The following is a 16,082-nucleotide window of genomic DNA, read 5'->3' as shown; positions in this document are numbered from 1 at the left end:
TCATTTGACAGGAAAAGATTGTAAAACACGTCCTTTACCTGTCCTACGTCTTAAAACTAGTAAGACCCAGTTCTAAAAAATCAACATACAAAAAAAAATAATGTAAAAAATATGAATTAAAATGTTATTTAAAGTTTTTTAATTATTTATTTTTAAAGAAGACTTCACAAAGCATAACCTTGTCTTACCGGGCTATGAGAGATTTTGCTACATTCCTCTTTTAGCCTTATCCGGAAATCATGTGCTCTGAAATTTATATAATATTAGAACACACCCGTGATATCGCGGGTCCGTGACTGAATTAATGTATATAACTATGCGCAAGCCTTATTTTAGTATAAGTATTGTCATCTGATAAAGTCATGCCGATTATAAGATACACAGTTTTTCTCTGCTTTCAAATCTTTCTGTTCGAACCCGTCAAACTGGAACTTGTCAAGTATTGGTAATATTAATTATATGGAAAACAAAAGGTCCTGGAATGGAGTATTTTTTAATCAACAACATTGTCCTATATTAGTTATAAATAAAGATGAATTCTTTGATTCGCTGTTTTACGTCATGTATGCCCACTAACAAATTGAAAACTGTTCCTCATTTTTAGTCTTGTATCTTAGAAAGTCTTACTGATTAAAATACTACAATAGGTAGCTTTTTGACAATCTAGTAGTGTCAACCCTGTGATTATGACCCGTGTATATAACATATTAACCCTGAATACACCGTTTGGTGGTGAGCCTGTCAGATGCTGATGGTACAGATTAGGTAATAGGTAACAGGTGAATATACTTTTGGTATCGGTATCGGACTCGACCCGGAACTTCTTTATTATTGGCAATATTAATTACGTGGAAAACGAAAGGGCCTGGAGTGGTGTAATTTTCAATATGCACCTTTGTACTATATTAGTGATATATAAAGTTGAATTCTTTGATTCGTCGTTTTTACGTGATGACGGCGGAAAAATTGGACTTCGTAATTTTAGTATTATAGATACATTTGTATATAATATATGATATTATAACCATTGGTTAATTGACTGTCAGTTCTGCCAGTTTTCGTCCGGTAATCAACGCATGGCATGTGATATAATTAAGAAAGTACCATTCACACAAGTAGCGAGTGCTACAGTGGCTAGACAAAAATCTGAGGTTCCTTAGGACTGGTTAGCTGGATTTTTTTTATCTCAATTTTTAATGTATTTTTTTTCAACTTTTCACTTGACTCTAATCTTAATTGGCTAGGATTGTCAGTTTTTTCTGCAGATGGTTCTCTTTTTGGCACTCCGTCATCCTCCACAAATATCACTGGCCGCGAAAAATGTCACAATAGTGTTGAAAGTGGCGTTACGCACCTAACAAGTTTTTGACCAAGATTTCGAGGTTTCAACACTGAGGGGTTAACAAATTTTGTTTTATATAGGTTAATGTTTGGTTGATGGCAGTATACCATGAAGTTGTAGTCATACTAACTTTAAACTCAGCGAAAATCTATACTATTAAACGAGAAGACCTCATTTGTGGTGTCGCTTCTCTTCCTTCCACAATAAATCAATCATCATGCCTCTGTGTCCAATAGGTAACATGCATAGTCGCATTTGTCATCTATTCTTATGATTATTCAGATTGAGTTATTTTGGGAGAAAAACGACAAAAAAGGAGTCCGGATATGATTCCGTCATCAGACTGACTTTTAGTCATAGATAAGACTTCCTGTTTGAAACATGCACACATACAACCAATCGTATGATAGATAACAAAAATGAAAAATAGATAAGCCAATAAGTGCGTTCTCCATATCATGGTGTTTAGATCGCAAGAACCACAACTATTATACCTCCTTAGAGAGGACAATTATTTGTCGCGTTTACCTACATGTAAACAACGATTATACTACTTTAATATATAGAGACTCTCTGTATTCTGTCTACTGTTTTTCTTTAAATGTTTACTATTTAAGGGGTCATACCAGTTGCATTTATATTAAAAAAAGTAAAACATGTGACACAAGTACGTTCTCCATATCATGGTGTTTAGATCGCAAAAATACTTCCTTTGAGAGAACAAATATTTTTGGCGTTTATCTACATGTAAACTACGATTATACTACTTAAATATATGGAGACTCTCTGTATTCTGTTAGGGAATTTCTATGTTAGTATAGAAAGTCCCTGATTCTGTTTACTGTTTTCTTTGAAATGTTTTTTATTTAAGGGGTCATGCCACTTGCATATATATTAAAGTAAACAAAACATGCTCAACTTCATCTAAATCTACCTCGACCAAAAACTTTTACCTGAAGTGGGACAGACGGAAGGACGACCGAACAAACGAAAACGAACGCACGGATGCACAGACTAGAAAACATAATGCCCATAATTGGGGCATAACAATTTATTGTTAAAAGTTAAAATAGTGATTTGGCAAAAATAAAAGTAATGTAGAGATTAGAGGGAGGGAGGACCTTTATCGGGTCGTCGGGATCGGGTGTTTTTAAGCTCGGGATTTGGGGATTGATCATTACGAGATCCGGGAATATATTTTTCGATTTCGGTATATTAATTTCTTTAAATTCTGCATCTCGTGATTTCATGGTTTTAAGTCCGGGATTTCGGGATCAGGACCCCACCGATCGACAACCCCTCAAATTAGCCTTAGTCGGTATTAGTCATTTATACATGATTCAAATCCTACCATTGGCATGTTAATAAGGCTCTCCAAAAAAAAGTACTGATGGATTGTCATAGACGCATATTTTTTTTAGACTAATTAGGGTATATATATATAAGCAGTTACATTTATTTCATGTTTGAAACGGTGCAAATTTTTAATTTGATTTGACTTTTACCAAAAGAAGCATTGTTGCAAAGGAGAAGAATTGTGGTCGTAGGCCAGAAACACGAATATAATTGAATTTAAAAGAAAGGAAACAAATATCGGACTTTGGAAAAAGGGAGATTCTCCATACATAATATCTTTTACAAAAAATCATCCTACAACAGTTCACAAGTTCCCTGTATATGCCCGCGATTTCGCGGGTGTGTTCTAGTGCTTATTATGGTGCGATATTTGAAAATTATATGCCAAATTGATTTGTGGACACATCCTTCCGGTTCACAGAAAAACAGAAATACGATGATTGGAGCTGAACACGGAGTTCTCAGAACACGTAGCAGGGGCGTAGCTAAACTAAGATGATATGTATGCTGGAATAGTGTCGAGCGGAGCGAGACTAAATATATGTTTGACCTCGTATATTTCTTCAGGTATTTTTACGGTTTTCGGTCACAGAAGGGTTAATAAAGGTGCTACATAGGAATTATAGACTATTTAGACAATTCATGAACGCAAAACTCTTCAGAATTCTTTTGAAAAGGTTAAATCATGATCAATTGAATACACTTGTAACAAATTTTTTTCGAGACAGAATTAATAGTACATATGTTTTCAACCGACGTAGTAAACTGAATGACCCTCCAGTGTGTAGCATTTGTTACAGACATTTACTCAAAATAGTATCTACAGAAGGATACAGCTTGCACTGGGCTTCCTGCGTCGAGAGTCTCACACAGCGAAGTTGACATCTGTTGCGCATTGTTAACATATAATGTGTTTCCTTTAAACATGGTATTCGTATTAATTTTTTGTTTACCTTTTTTCAGAATGCAGTTGCTGGTGTACACATCCCTGTTGTTTCATGTTTACAGAACAGAACACGAATTATTTAATTGTATTTATCAAAACTTCACGCTGCAAAAGTTGACCTTAGACATTTTCCTAACCCTGTTAGGGCCCATTTGATTTTGATGCACCTAGTTAAGACTCTATGATACGTTTATATACATGTATATAGAAATGTGAAACAACCGCTGCTTGTGAACTGTAAGGCGCTTCCTATCCACCAGTTACCGGGTTGTTTAGCATAATTTGAATAATACTTTTGATTTTGAATCGTCAGTCCGACAAATAGTATTTTGATTCTCCTTTTTTTACTTTTTCGTTTATTTAGATTTCGAAACTGGTTCGATCTGGGGCTAACTTCCTCAATGGTTTTAAGATGTTTAGAAATATTGTCACCCATTGACTTCCCCTCAGCCGGAAGTAAAATCTTTGTTTAAAAGAAAGGTCCGTTTGTAAAGTGTTGTTTGTATGAAATGTAGAGACTAAATTAGTTTACCAATTATATTTATTCATATCCATGGTGTATAAGCAGAATAAACGTTACTTTGCTTTTTTACAGGCAAAATATGAAATCATTTTAATTATTTCCATGTGGAACTAGAGAATTATAAAAACAACACCCACCGCTTCCTCTGCTTCATTTTTATACTTATACCTCAGTATTTGACACAAACGGTCATCTCTGTTCCAGAATCTATGACCACCGGGACGGTTTTAGTTTTGAAATTATCAATTTTCTCACAAATTCAGCTGCAAATGGAATATGCTTTTCCCCGACTCAATCTATAGTCAAGACCTACTCAGACTTTGTAAAACGCCACCAGTGTGTGAGCAGAAAGTTGATGAACCAGGGGTATGTCAAAGAAAATCTCGTATTTTTTTCTCAAAAATTTTATCGGAAGATAATCAGACCTTGTTGATAAGTATTCCCTTTTAACTTCACAAATAATACATAATGGTCTTGGAGTAAAGATTATATGGACTGACGTTGTTAATCATCTGAATAACGTGTTATAGTATTCTTTTGTTTGTCTTTGTAAATCATTATTTTCATTGTTTAGTCATTTTGGTAATATCCATTTGAAGTGGCTCCTGTCATTGTGTTACGGTTATTTTTTGTATTCTTTTCGTTGGTTTTTTCTATATGTCTTTTTGTTTTTCTTTGTTGACATATTTGTTTGTTTTTTATCTTTATTAAGATTATTACACAACGTTGACTTCTGTACCCCTGAATTTGACATTTCTATCTATTATGTCTGTTTGTTTTGTTCACACATCGTTGTCAAAATACTAGTAATGGAATTTTAAGCGAATTTCATACAAGTGAGAGGTTTAGCCAGCTATAAATACAGGTTTAATTTTTGCAAGCAGTTAATCGGCTTTGCACTGACTAATCTAGTACTTGGTTCTTCATTTGTTAACTATCAATGTGTGGTTTCGTGAAAAATCGCGCAATTGTATAGTTCACTTGGCCGTTGAAAAACTGCATTGCTCCTTTAAATTAAAAGAAAAATGATAACTGAAAATAGAGTTAGCAAATTCATTACACAACAAAATTGATTAAAGTTTTTTTTATTGGGAACGGACAGTCGAATTTGAATCCGAAAAGCAATAGGAAAATATCGTTGGTGAACGTATGTTCTTCTTAAAGAGATTTTTAAAATACAAGTCGTTCGAGAATTCATTGTTTTAAGCTTAAGAAAAGTCTAATGGATTTTTTAAAAGCACAAAGAGTTGACTAGAGTATAAGAATTTAGTCATCCTTAACCTTGGACTTCTCCCATCCGATAGTAAAACTATTACGATTGGTTGCTCATCAACACAGCAGGGCTAAAGTTAAAGGGAGGGGTGTCAAAGAACGGTTTGCAAGCACTATCTGAGGGATGCGTAGGTCGCATGTTGCAAGGAAAGGTTTCTGTTCATTTCCTACCTACCCTCATTTTCTTATGGCTTCTTTAACTTTCCGCTCTTTGTCCTATTCCTGTCTTGTAGATCCTACCTTGTATTGATTGTTGATTTGTTCTTTTCTGAAAATTCATAACATACTGGCCACTGGTTGTTTAACAAGCGACAGTCAATCAATCAACAAATTAATCAATAATATAATAATGCATACGATGGAAAGCTTCAAAATATACAATTGGTACATGCATTGCATAACAGAACGCAAGAATTTATTTGCTTTTTCTTGATCTGATTTTTACTAATCGGTTTGCATGTTCATACTTTACTGTTTATTTGTGTTTCAAATTGAGCCCTGCTAGGGACATGCAAAGAAAAAAAAATATATTGTGCGCACAACTTAAATAAATTGTGCGCACAAAATAATATAGTGTGCGCACAATATAATATATTGTGCGCACAACTTAAATATATTGTGCGCACAACTTAAATATATTGTGCACACAAAATAATATAGTGTGCGTTAAATTCTTTGACCTTACACATGGTACAGGTATTCAATGTCTCCTTTTTAAAGTGACAGAATGGAGAAATGCATAACTTTTTCTTTTGAAATGGGGCTAGAATATATGGAAATATTCATCACTGCATTTGTATCAACTCCTGACAGGAATACTGAAGAAGTAACGGTTATTTCGTCTGACACTTGGTTTACCAACAAGTGCGTTGATAGCCTCCACTTTATATCAGAGTTTATTGGAACGGTTTGAAACAGATTTGGTAAAAGAGCGAGGAAACTATCGAACTTATGTACACTTTGATACTATAGCTTTACCTGTTTTCTTGTAACAAATATGAAAACAAGTACTTTTTGCACTTATACTCAATTCATGACTTTGATTTTGTTACCCTGTTCGACGACAGAGATGGTCATTACATTGTGTATATTTAAAAGTCTTTACGTCTATTCATCCGTCCGTCTCTGTTTATTGTAAATGTTTTGGTGATAGTTTATGATGAAGTTTTAGTGTCACCAACTTCAATGCGGTTTCTAAGAAGGTATCATTGTAAAAGTGTAGAGTAAGTCAAATCCACTGAAAACTGAATACACGTACAAGATGTTTTGTTGTTGTTGTTGTTTTTTTGTTTTTTTTTTTATCAAAGATGACTATGTTTGATCATGGTTAAGTAAGGTTCTCATCCAAAATGTACTGTTCGTTATTGAAATATGACGGTGTGTTCAGTCTACGAAATTCACCATGAAGTTGTGATCAAATAAAGATAAAACTGGGTACACATATAAAGCAGAAGATGCAATATGAGTGCCAATGAGACAGCTCTCCATCCAAGTCATAATTTATTAAAGGTTAACAATTATTGGTTATAATACGGTCTTCATCATGGAGCGTTGGCTCACACCAAACCGCAAACTTTACGGCCCAAAATGACTATAACAAAACGATAAACAGATATGAACCACACCAATAAACGACAATCACTGAATAACAAGCTCCCGACATTGAACAGTATGCTTATTATGATTTAAATTTTTAAGCGTTGAATACAAATGTTTCAGGTCAAGTTATAGTTTCATTCTGTTTAATGGTCTTTAATAAAAGAGAGGGTAAGAGGTCACTTATAGTATCTATTTTTGATCGATTTCATTATAAAATTTTACAGTATGTTGTTCGTATTCATTTTGAAACAAAAATGTTACAAAACAATTTAGGAATAGCCAATGAAATTCCTCAGTGGAATATTTTGAAAATAAACGAAACAGTTATGTTTCATTTTTTCCAAATATGGTCCGTTTTTGGGGTATCATTTATTCAAAACTTTGTGACCCTCGATGCGATTGCCAAAGAGACAACTATATATATACAACATAGCTCACACAAATACGGGTTATATTCTTCTCATATATTTTTATGATGGCATGATACTCAACCCCTAACGGTAAGGATTTTGCTTGATATTCATATGATTGAAACATAATCTTTCAATCAGTTTAGTTGAGGTGTGGAGCTGGCATGTCAGTAACTGCTACATGTGCTAGTAGTCCTTGTTATTTTATGTATCATTGTCATTTTGTTAAGGTTCATTTGTTACCTATTCTGACAACGGACACGTGCTTCTTTACTGTCGGTATTGCTGTGTGGTTTTTTTTAATCTGCATTGGCAAGAGGTATAAAAGGAGGGTTGAGATCTCACAAAACATGTTTAACTCAGCCGCATTTTTGTGCCTGTCCAAGGTCAGGAGCCTCTGGCCTTTATTGATTTTGTTGGATTTTTTATTTAAGTTTTTTGTATACACTAAGGATAGATAAAGGAGGAGATAGTATGAGTGCAGATGAGACAACTCTCCATCTAAGTCACAATTTATAAAAGTAAACCATTATAGGTCAAGGTACGGTCTTCACAAGTCTCTTAGGCTCACAACAAACAGTAAGCTATAAAGGATCCCCAAAATTACTAGTGTAAAACCTTTCAAACGGGAAAACCAACGGTCTAATCTATATACAAAACGAGAAACGAGAAACAACTGTAAAGTTTAGTATGACGTCCATTTTCAATGAACTAGTCCATATTTTTGTTTATAAGCCAGCTGAAGCACGCATTTGGGTGCAGGATTTTTTCTTGTTGTATTGAAGAACCAAATATATCTGAGAAACAACCCTTATATGATTTGCGCGCCTTATAATTATTTTGTACATTAATTCCAGTTTAACTGTACCATGTATACCTTTAAAAAAATAGACCAATTCTGAGATATGACGATACCGACCAGCCAAATATATATACATTACAATCATTCTATAAAACAAATATTGTTAATTTATTCCTTATAGTATCTGAAAATCATACCAAACAAGAATCAAATAACATGCACCAATGAACCATGAATATAAAATCAAGGTCATATTAATATAATTGCAAGATAGACAATTTCACCATACAAACATTCCATATTCCAAAAATACATCTGACTAAATGCTTAAAGTATCCGAGAAATACACCAAAACACAAACATTTTACTGTGCCGGACCACTTAACCCTGAAAATGATGTCAAGGTCAGATGACACCTGTGAAGTGGACATTTAGACATTAAAATCGTTCAATACAACCAACTTGTAAAAACCATTGCATTTGGTACCTTAGATTTTGTCTAAACCACGAACACATAACACGAACACGTAAAATGAGGTCATGGTCAAGTGAAAACTGTTTTCCTAATGTTGGGAGCACACCATACTATTTAAGTGCGCACGGTATATTATAATGTGCGTACAATATGTTTAAGTTGTGCGCACAATATATTTAAGTTGTGCGCACAACATATTTAAGTTGTGCGCACAATATATTTAAGTTGTGCGCACAATATATTTAAGTTGTGCGCACAATATATTATTTTGTGCGCACAATATATTTAAGTTGTGCGCACAATATATTTAAGTTGTGCGCACAATATATTATTTTGTGCGCACAATATATTTTTTTTTCTTGCATGTCCCTAGCGGGGCTCCGTTGTAACATGCATAGAGAAACATTGCATGTATAATTGACCATATGACTGATTTTTACTTAAATTACGCATGTAAGGAGACCACCTACATATCTAACCGGTTGTCGCTTGATAATGTTTATCAAATTTATTTTTCGTTTATCGTTATATACATTAACCAGTCCGTTAGTTTTCTCGTATGAGTTGTCATTTCAAACCTTATAGGTTGCTATGCGATCGTAGGGAGTTGCCTTATTGGCAATTATACCAAATCTTCTTATTTGTATGATTTTTTCTTTCAATAAACTTTTCTATGCAGTACTTACAATCCTTTTCTCGTGGAATTTCTAAGTGCAACCCAGATGATTTATTTTTCAAACTTGAATTTCACAAAAGAAGCTATTATATAACATGATAATCAATTCATGTTATTCATAACTTTTATTGATGACATGAATATTTGCATACATGTACATGTATATCAGTCATTTTTTTTTTTGCTTTAACATACAGTTTTAATGTTTATAATTCGTTCCATATGTTATCTGATATTTATTTTCATAAAATTGACTTTTAAAATTTTACAAATATCCTACATCTATATTTAATGGGAAATTTTTTTACTTATCATCTTATTATGTTCGTCTTAACATAAAAAACACATTTGCAAAGTTTTAAATTTATATTCCTTTTAGTAACGGAGAAAATCAAGTATTTGTAACTTTTTTGGTTGACCTTCTCAAGTGGGTTGTGACGTTTTAGCCCGATTTGTTGAATTCTGGGAATAAAAATAAATCTGTTTAATGATATTTTACAAATGAAATTGATGTGTTTTATTGTGAAATGTTTAAAGACTATCTGTGCAATAGTACCATATATAGTTAATGTTTCCCTTTGATGGGCGCCTATAAAAAGGGGGAAGTGTTATATTAAAATTTTGTCTTTTGCAATTCATAATTGTGTTTTAGTAAAATTATGAATTATCAAAGACAAAATTTTAATAGAACATAAGTTAGAAGATGTGGTATATTTGCCTATGAGACAACGTAGAACCGGAATTACGTAAAAGTTAACCACTATAGGTCACCATATGGTATTCAATGAGTAAACCCATACCACATAGTTATTAAGTTATAAATGGCCCGAAATAAAAAAAAAAAAAAAGGTAAAAATAATCAATCTAGAAAATATATATTTTTTCGAGATTCATCTATGAACTTCAGACTTGAATTTCATATAAATACTGTTTTATTTCTGTTGGAATCCAAATATTTCAATGTTGGTATCATCAATCATAAGGGCACATGTTATATAATGTGTTATGGCACTCTTTTTAAAAACAACAAACCGCCAATCATTGTTGAAAGCCGTACGATGACCTTTAGTTGTTAATAGCTGTGTAATTTTGTTCTCAGAGCGGTCCTGTGGAGAGTCTCATTGGCAATCATACCACATCTTCTTTTTTTTTAAATATACGTTTATCCTTTCATAATTGCTTGAAAATCAATGTTCTTGTATAGTGGTTTTATAAATAGCCTAATAAGATACTATAATCAGCAATATGACGCACAACTACAAAGAAATATCAAATCTGGAGCTGTGGGTAGTAAACTGATGCTTTTCAGTAATAGTTTTTATTCCAATTGTGTTTCCTTCTATCTTCAAATCTTACCAAAAAAAATAACAACTAAATTACACAACTACATGTACGTAATAGTGCTCATCGTTTAAATATAGAACGGAGAAGATATATTTATCTCTACATTCCAAGAGAAGGACTTTTTAAGTCTGCGCTGAAGTAATCTGAAGAACCATAATCATTATTTTTCAGTTTTTAAACTTATAAATTCACACAGTATTGTTGAATATAATTATTTATACAAATTTATTACAGATGAATTTAAAAATAAGAAAAAAATCTTTAGATTATCTGTAGGCCTACAATCATATTATTATATACTACACGTAAAGTTTTGAAATGTTGTTTTGGGCGTATGACATTTGCGCCGATTTTTGAAATCATTTCATTCTTTCATTTGCGCCGATTTTATAATTGCTCCGAATTGCATTTACAGTTTAACATAGATGTATAAATACTGGCCATACATATAGGAAGGTCAGTCCAAATGATAGCGAGAAATGTATACTTATTTTTTCTACACACCTCAATCTTCAATGTCTTTGCAATGATATAGCTCTAATATTTATAGATGAGACGTTTAAGTACAGCTGTCCGAAATACTTTTTTGATATCATTTATTTACTTTACACGGAAGTAAAATTGGAAACTGCCGTACCTCTAATTTACGCCCTCTTCCACGCACATTTTGTTATGAAGTTGTTGAAAAATAATTTGCGATCTCGATCTGCCGTCAAAAACATCTTTCCTTTGTGGCCGAGGTTATGCAGGCTCAGAACTTGAGAAGAAAAATCCAGTCTGTTGGGCTGAGCACAGAGTATATTCATTGGTTTCTTTTATAAATAAGGCAGTTAGTTTCTCGGATTAATTGTTTTACATTGTCGTTTCGTGGCATTTTATAGCTGACTATGCGGTATGGGATTTGCTCATTGTTGAAGGCCGTACAGTTACCTATAATTGTTAATTTCTGTGTCATGTTTGTCTCTTGTGGAGAGTTGTCCCATTGGCAATCATATACCACATCTTCTTTTTTATTAAGTGACATTGGTAAAAGGCTATCCGAATTGACTGACAAATCATAACATTTGTACAATTGCTAACGGAAGAGGTTATGATGATACATGAAAAATAGCATTCATCAGTAATTTACCTAGAAAAAAATCGGCGCAATTGAAAGAAAAAATCGGCGCAAATGCTAAACGCCGTTTGTTTTGTATTATTATCATATGATTTGTAATGTCTACGAACACTTATGTACTTTTAGTTATCTAAATAATAATCTGGATCTTTATAAAATAGCAAAACGGGTAATTAAATTTGCAACATTCATACCGTTAAAAGTTTCTTAATATACTAAAGAATAAGAACACATTAAGAAGTAATGTTTTTGCTTTCAACACGAATAAAAATAGTAATTATATTTCCTTTCATCTTTGCAAAGTTCAACGTGTATTTCATTTACCCATAACTATTGTGTTTATCTAAACCATTAAATGGTCGCAATAAGATTTGTTTGTCTGATTAGCTTTCATTATAGGATTACAAATTTGTGGCACACGCACCGACAAATTGCCATCTTTGGAATTGAAATAACGGAAATATGATATTTTCCGTCAAGCTTAACGAGGAATAAATATCCGCTACGGTAAAATGTTTCTAAATAAAAGAAAGGACATTGAAAATCATTTCAGTGAAATCGACCATATGGTCGCCCAAATGTATCATTACTATAAAACTAATTAATAGCTGTAGTTGTGAGAATTAAATGAAACAAGTGAAAATCTTAAACCAGCTTATTTGGAGATAATTGCTAGTCTTGAGTTTCAGCTTCTTATAAGAATTCGGTTTTATAGTAATACTATAAATTTATATATCTCAAAACGAACTTCTGTTTGGTTAAATATCACATTTATTTCAACAAGGATTGTCAGAGTAGCATATATAACATACAATATATTACATTGGATTAATCTGAAATATAATAAAATTGTGAACAAAATAATGTCATGGTCCATAAGGGAGCTACCATTTGATTTTTATGGGGGGGGATACAAAAATAAAAAGGCAGGACAGAGATTACAAAAAATAGCAGGACCGGATAGAGTGAAGAATAAAAAGGCAGGACAGAGATTACAACTAAAAAAAATGCAGGACAATTTTTTTCATCATAGCCCCCCCCCCATAAAAATCAAATGGTAGCTCCCTAAACGAGGATCTGGACCTCCACTTCTATAGTCTTTATTTTTTTAAGCCGTTATCTCTTCTTTATGAATTGTGCTGTAATTTTCTATTCTTTTTTTTTTATTCTTTTTTTTTCTTTTGCCTTTGCGGTTCTTCATTCTTTATATTTTGGTTTTTTTATTCTTCACATTTGGTATAAAAATTATCTATACTTGATAAACACCTTCCAGACCCTCGTAAGCATGTACACATTTGTACAATACAAGACAATCATTCGGTTGCCCTACAAATAAGTTGACCGAATTGTATAAACATTAAACTACAAAATCATTATGATTGAGTACACGTCCTCAATTTTTTATTCGCAATCATGTTATCATTTATGCATAATAAGTAAACTTTATTTGAAATATTGAGATTCATATGTAAACGACAAAGAAAGAAAGAAAAACAGTTTAACGTGTAATTAACGCAGCATTTCTTTCTATTAATGTGTAACAACGATTAAATCTCACACTCATTTTTTTATAAAATGACTAAACCGAGTTCCTTTTCAAAAGAATACAAAAAATCAAGTCCACTAAAAATAAAACCACGAAAATCTGTACTTGGTAAATTAGGCAATAATGTAAGTTCACTATTGAGGCATTTTAAATAATACACCAAACGAGCGAATTTTCAAATAAGTACAAATAACAAACACCCTATACATACATTAATTTTTTTTTAGGGGGCGGGGGGTAAATAATTTTAGCTAATTATTATTCATATAAGAATCTTCAATTTTTTTTTTTTATTTCATAAAGTGAGGTTTTTGATATTTATTATAGTTACGTGCGCGTATTCCAGAATTCTGTTGGAAGCTAAACGGTATGGAATGTCTAAATTAAAAAGACGAGATCTAAACTTAACATTTTATCAAATGCAAATAAGAATATAACGGATATGAAGTAACTAATTAAAATTAATAAATAAAAGTATGTAAAAAATAAGGAATAAATAATATTTCATAATGCAATGCTTGACTATCAATTTGTTAGGTGTACATGTAGTATTAAAGTCCATGGATATAAAAAAAAAAAATCTTTCACCCTAGGTCTAAAACGTGAGTCATATAAGATATATAACAAATAGCTAATCTTAAAATTTCAATTTTAGATAATTTTTTATCTGGAGGTAGTGTTGGTAATAATTTTCGGAGCTCAGAAAATGCTACATTAAAAGCCTCTACACGAATCCTTTCCCTAGTAGCATGAGCCGTTCTGTATTTTTGTGTTGCCCTTCTCCTGCGTCTGCGCTCTTCTCGGCTTAAACCTTGTTCATGTGACCCGTCGCCATTTTGATCATGATTATCGAGTCCGTCCGTACAACTCGAATTCTTCATAAAACAAAAATCGTCCATGCTTTTCTCTTCCATATTAGGTGTTATTCCACAGTCTGATTCGTGGAAATCTGATTTTGGTGATAAGTTGTCAAAATTATGTTCTTTGATATATCCATATTCAAACATTTCTCTTTGGTAGTTCTTCATATTTTCTGTAAGTAAACGATAATTTTGTAATTAAAAGCATCCATTATTCTAATGATAACTCCATAGTTCTACATTAATTTTGTTTCCCTAGCTATAGATTTTTCCAAAATGGTACACCTAAAAGGACTTTTGTACATTAGTCGACAAAGGTATTGATACATATATCTGAACTCAAAATTATGATCAAATTTGATATTGATAAATATGAAAAACTGTTATTTCATCAAAAATAAAACACCCTTTCGCAAACTTGGCAAACACAACAAGTTGGATAGGGAAAAAATATAGTAAATTTATGGAAACATTGGGATCAAAACTAGTATGTTGATGACAAAATATATACCCAATTTCAAAGATGAGAATTCTTTATTCAAATACCTGTGAAGTCTGTGAAGGCATTCAAAAGTTGAATCAGACCTTGCATATATGTTCCAAATTTTTAGTTTAAATTTTTTAAATAGCACTGACCATCGCGCTGTAGCGTATGCCATCGCGTTTAGAGTCATATAAAATATATTTTTTACTCTTTCGGAACGAACAAATAGATATTTTACTTCCACAAGGTCGGAAACCTATAAACTCGATAGTACAATCAGCCCAATAGATAGTACTTCGATCCTGGCAGGATTTTGTCAGGAACTTTCCAGGAAAAAATAATCGGTCAATTGTATATACAAAAGAAATAAATTTGAAAGTTGACTTTGGACGGTTTTAGCTCGTAAATATGTAGCATTTTGGTTTTCCTGAATGTAGTCTCCAGTATATCTGTATAATAAAGGTATTTATCGAGCAGTTTTTATCCACACAGAAATTAGTATGGCATAGTCTAATTGAAGCAGACGAGAGGGAAAAGACAAATAAAAAGCCTGTTCGATCACATTTTAATTTAAAAAAAAACCCTTATCGTCTATTAACTTTGATGGAAAAGAACAGATTTGTTGTTTATTGGTTTTTTTTTCATTTTATTTGATTTGTCATAAATCAGACCGTTTGTTTTTTCGTTTGGACTGATCACATTTTGTCATGTCGGTGACGTTTATATTGTATGTAATGTTGACGACCGTACGTTTGGTGACCTCTAGTCTCTGACATCATCGTCGTTTAGTGTTGAAGGATAATAGTCTCATTGGAAATCATATCAAGTTCTATGGTTTGCCGATGAACCCGTACGGATCCGTTCAGGTCTAGTAAATCTATAGGGTTCAGGCCGTAGGACCATGCCTGTACCAAGTCAGGAGTATGTCAGTTGTTGTCCATTCGTTGATGTGTTTTCTCGTTTGATTTATACTAGGAGTAAATAGAATGTTTAGCACATTTGTGAGCTGGGATTTTGATTTATGGTTATTCTGAAACTAAATTAAACACAAAAATTTCAATTGTAAATCCTTAATTAAAATTTTATATATGTTAAATTTAAATGATTTTTCACTTTTGAATCAGGCCGTGTATTTTAAAATAAACCATGCATATGTTACCCGAAATGTAACTTTTATAGTATGAAAAGGCAGTTTCTATTAACATTCGTTGATAATTCGATTTGCTGAATTTCAATTTTAAAGCATGGTATATCTAATCTTGTTTCTGTACCAGCTGAGCTATTCCTAGTGATATATTAGAAGAGTTTCACTTTTGTTTCCCAATATCTA

The 16,082-nt window shown here is 32.5% G+C and overlaps 1 protein-coding gene across 1 annotated transcript; it reads right to left on the bottom strand.

Annotated features, from left to right (window-relative positions):
* Positions 1-13,992: 13,992 nt before the first annotated feature.
* On the bottom strand, positions 13,993-14,436 carry LOC134722684 (helix-loop-helix protein 1-like). The gene has a single exon (XM_063586304.1). The coding sequence runs from the start codon at positions 14,434-14,436 to the stop codon at positions 13,993-13,995; it is 444 nt and encodes a 147-aa protein (XP_063442374.1).
* Positions 14,437-16,082: the final 1,646 nt, after the last annotated feature.

This window comes from Mytilus trossulus, chromosome 6 (genome assembly GCF_036588685.1).
Source record: "Mytilus trossulus isolate FHL-02 chromosome 6, PNRI_Mtr1.1.1.hap1, whole genome shotgun sequence".
Taxonomy (NCBI): Eukaryota; Metazoa; Mollusca; class Bivalvia; order Mytilida; family Mytilidae; genus Mytilus; species Mytilus trossulus.
Note: the sequence above shows the minus strand (reverse complement) of the source record. Positions and strands in the feature narration are given on the sequence as shown.

Coding starts and splice junctions, on each gene's coding strand:
- LOC134722684 (XM_063586304.1), bottom strand. CDS start 14,436: ATGAAGAACTACCAAAGAGAAATGTTTGAATATGGATATATCAAAGAA.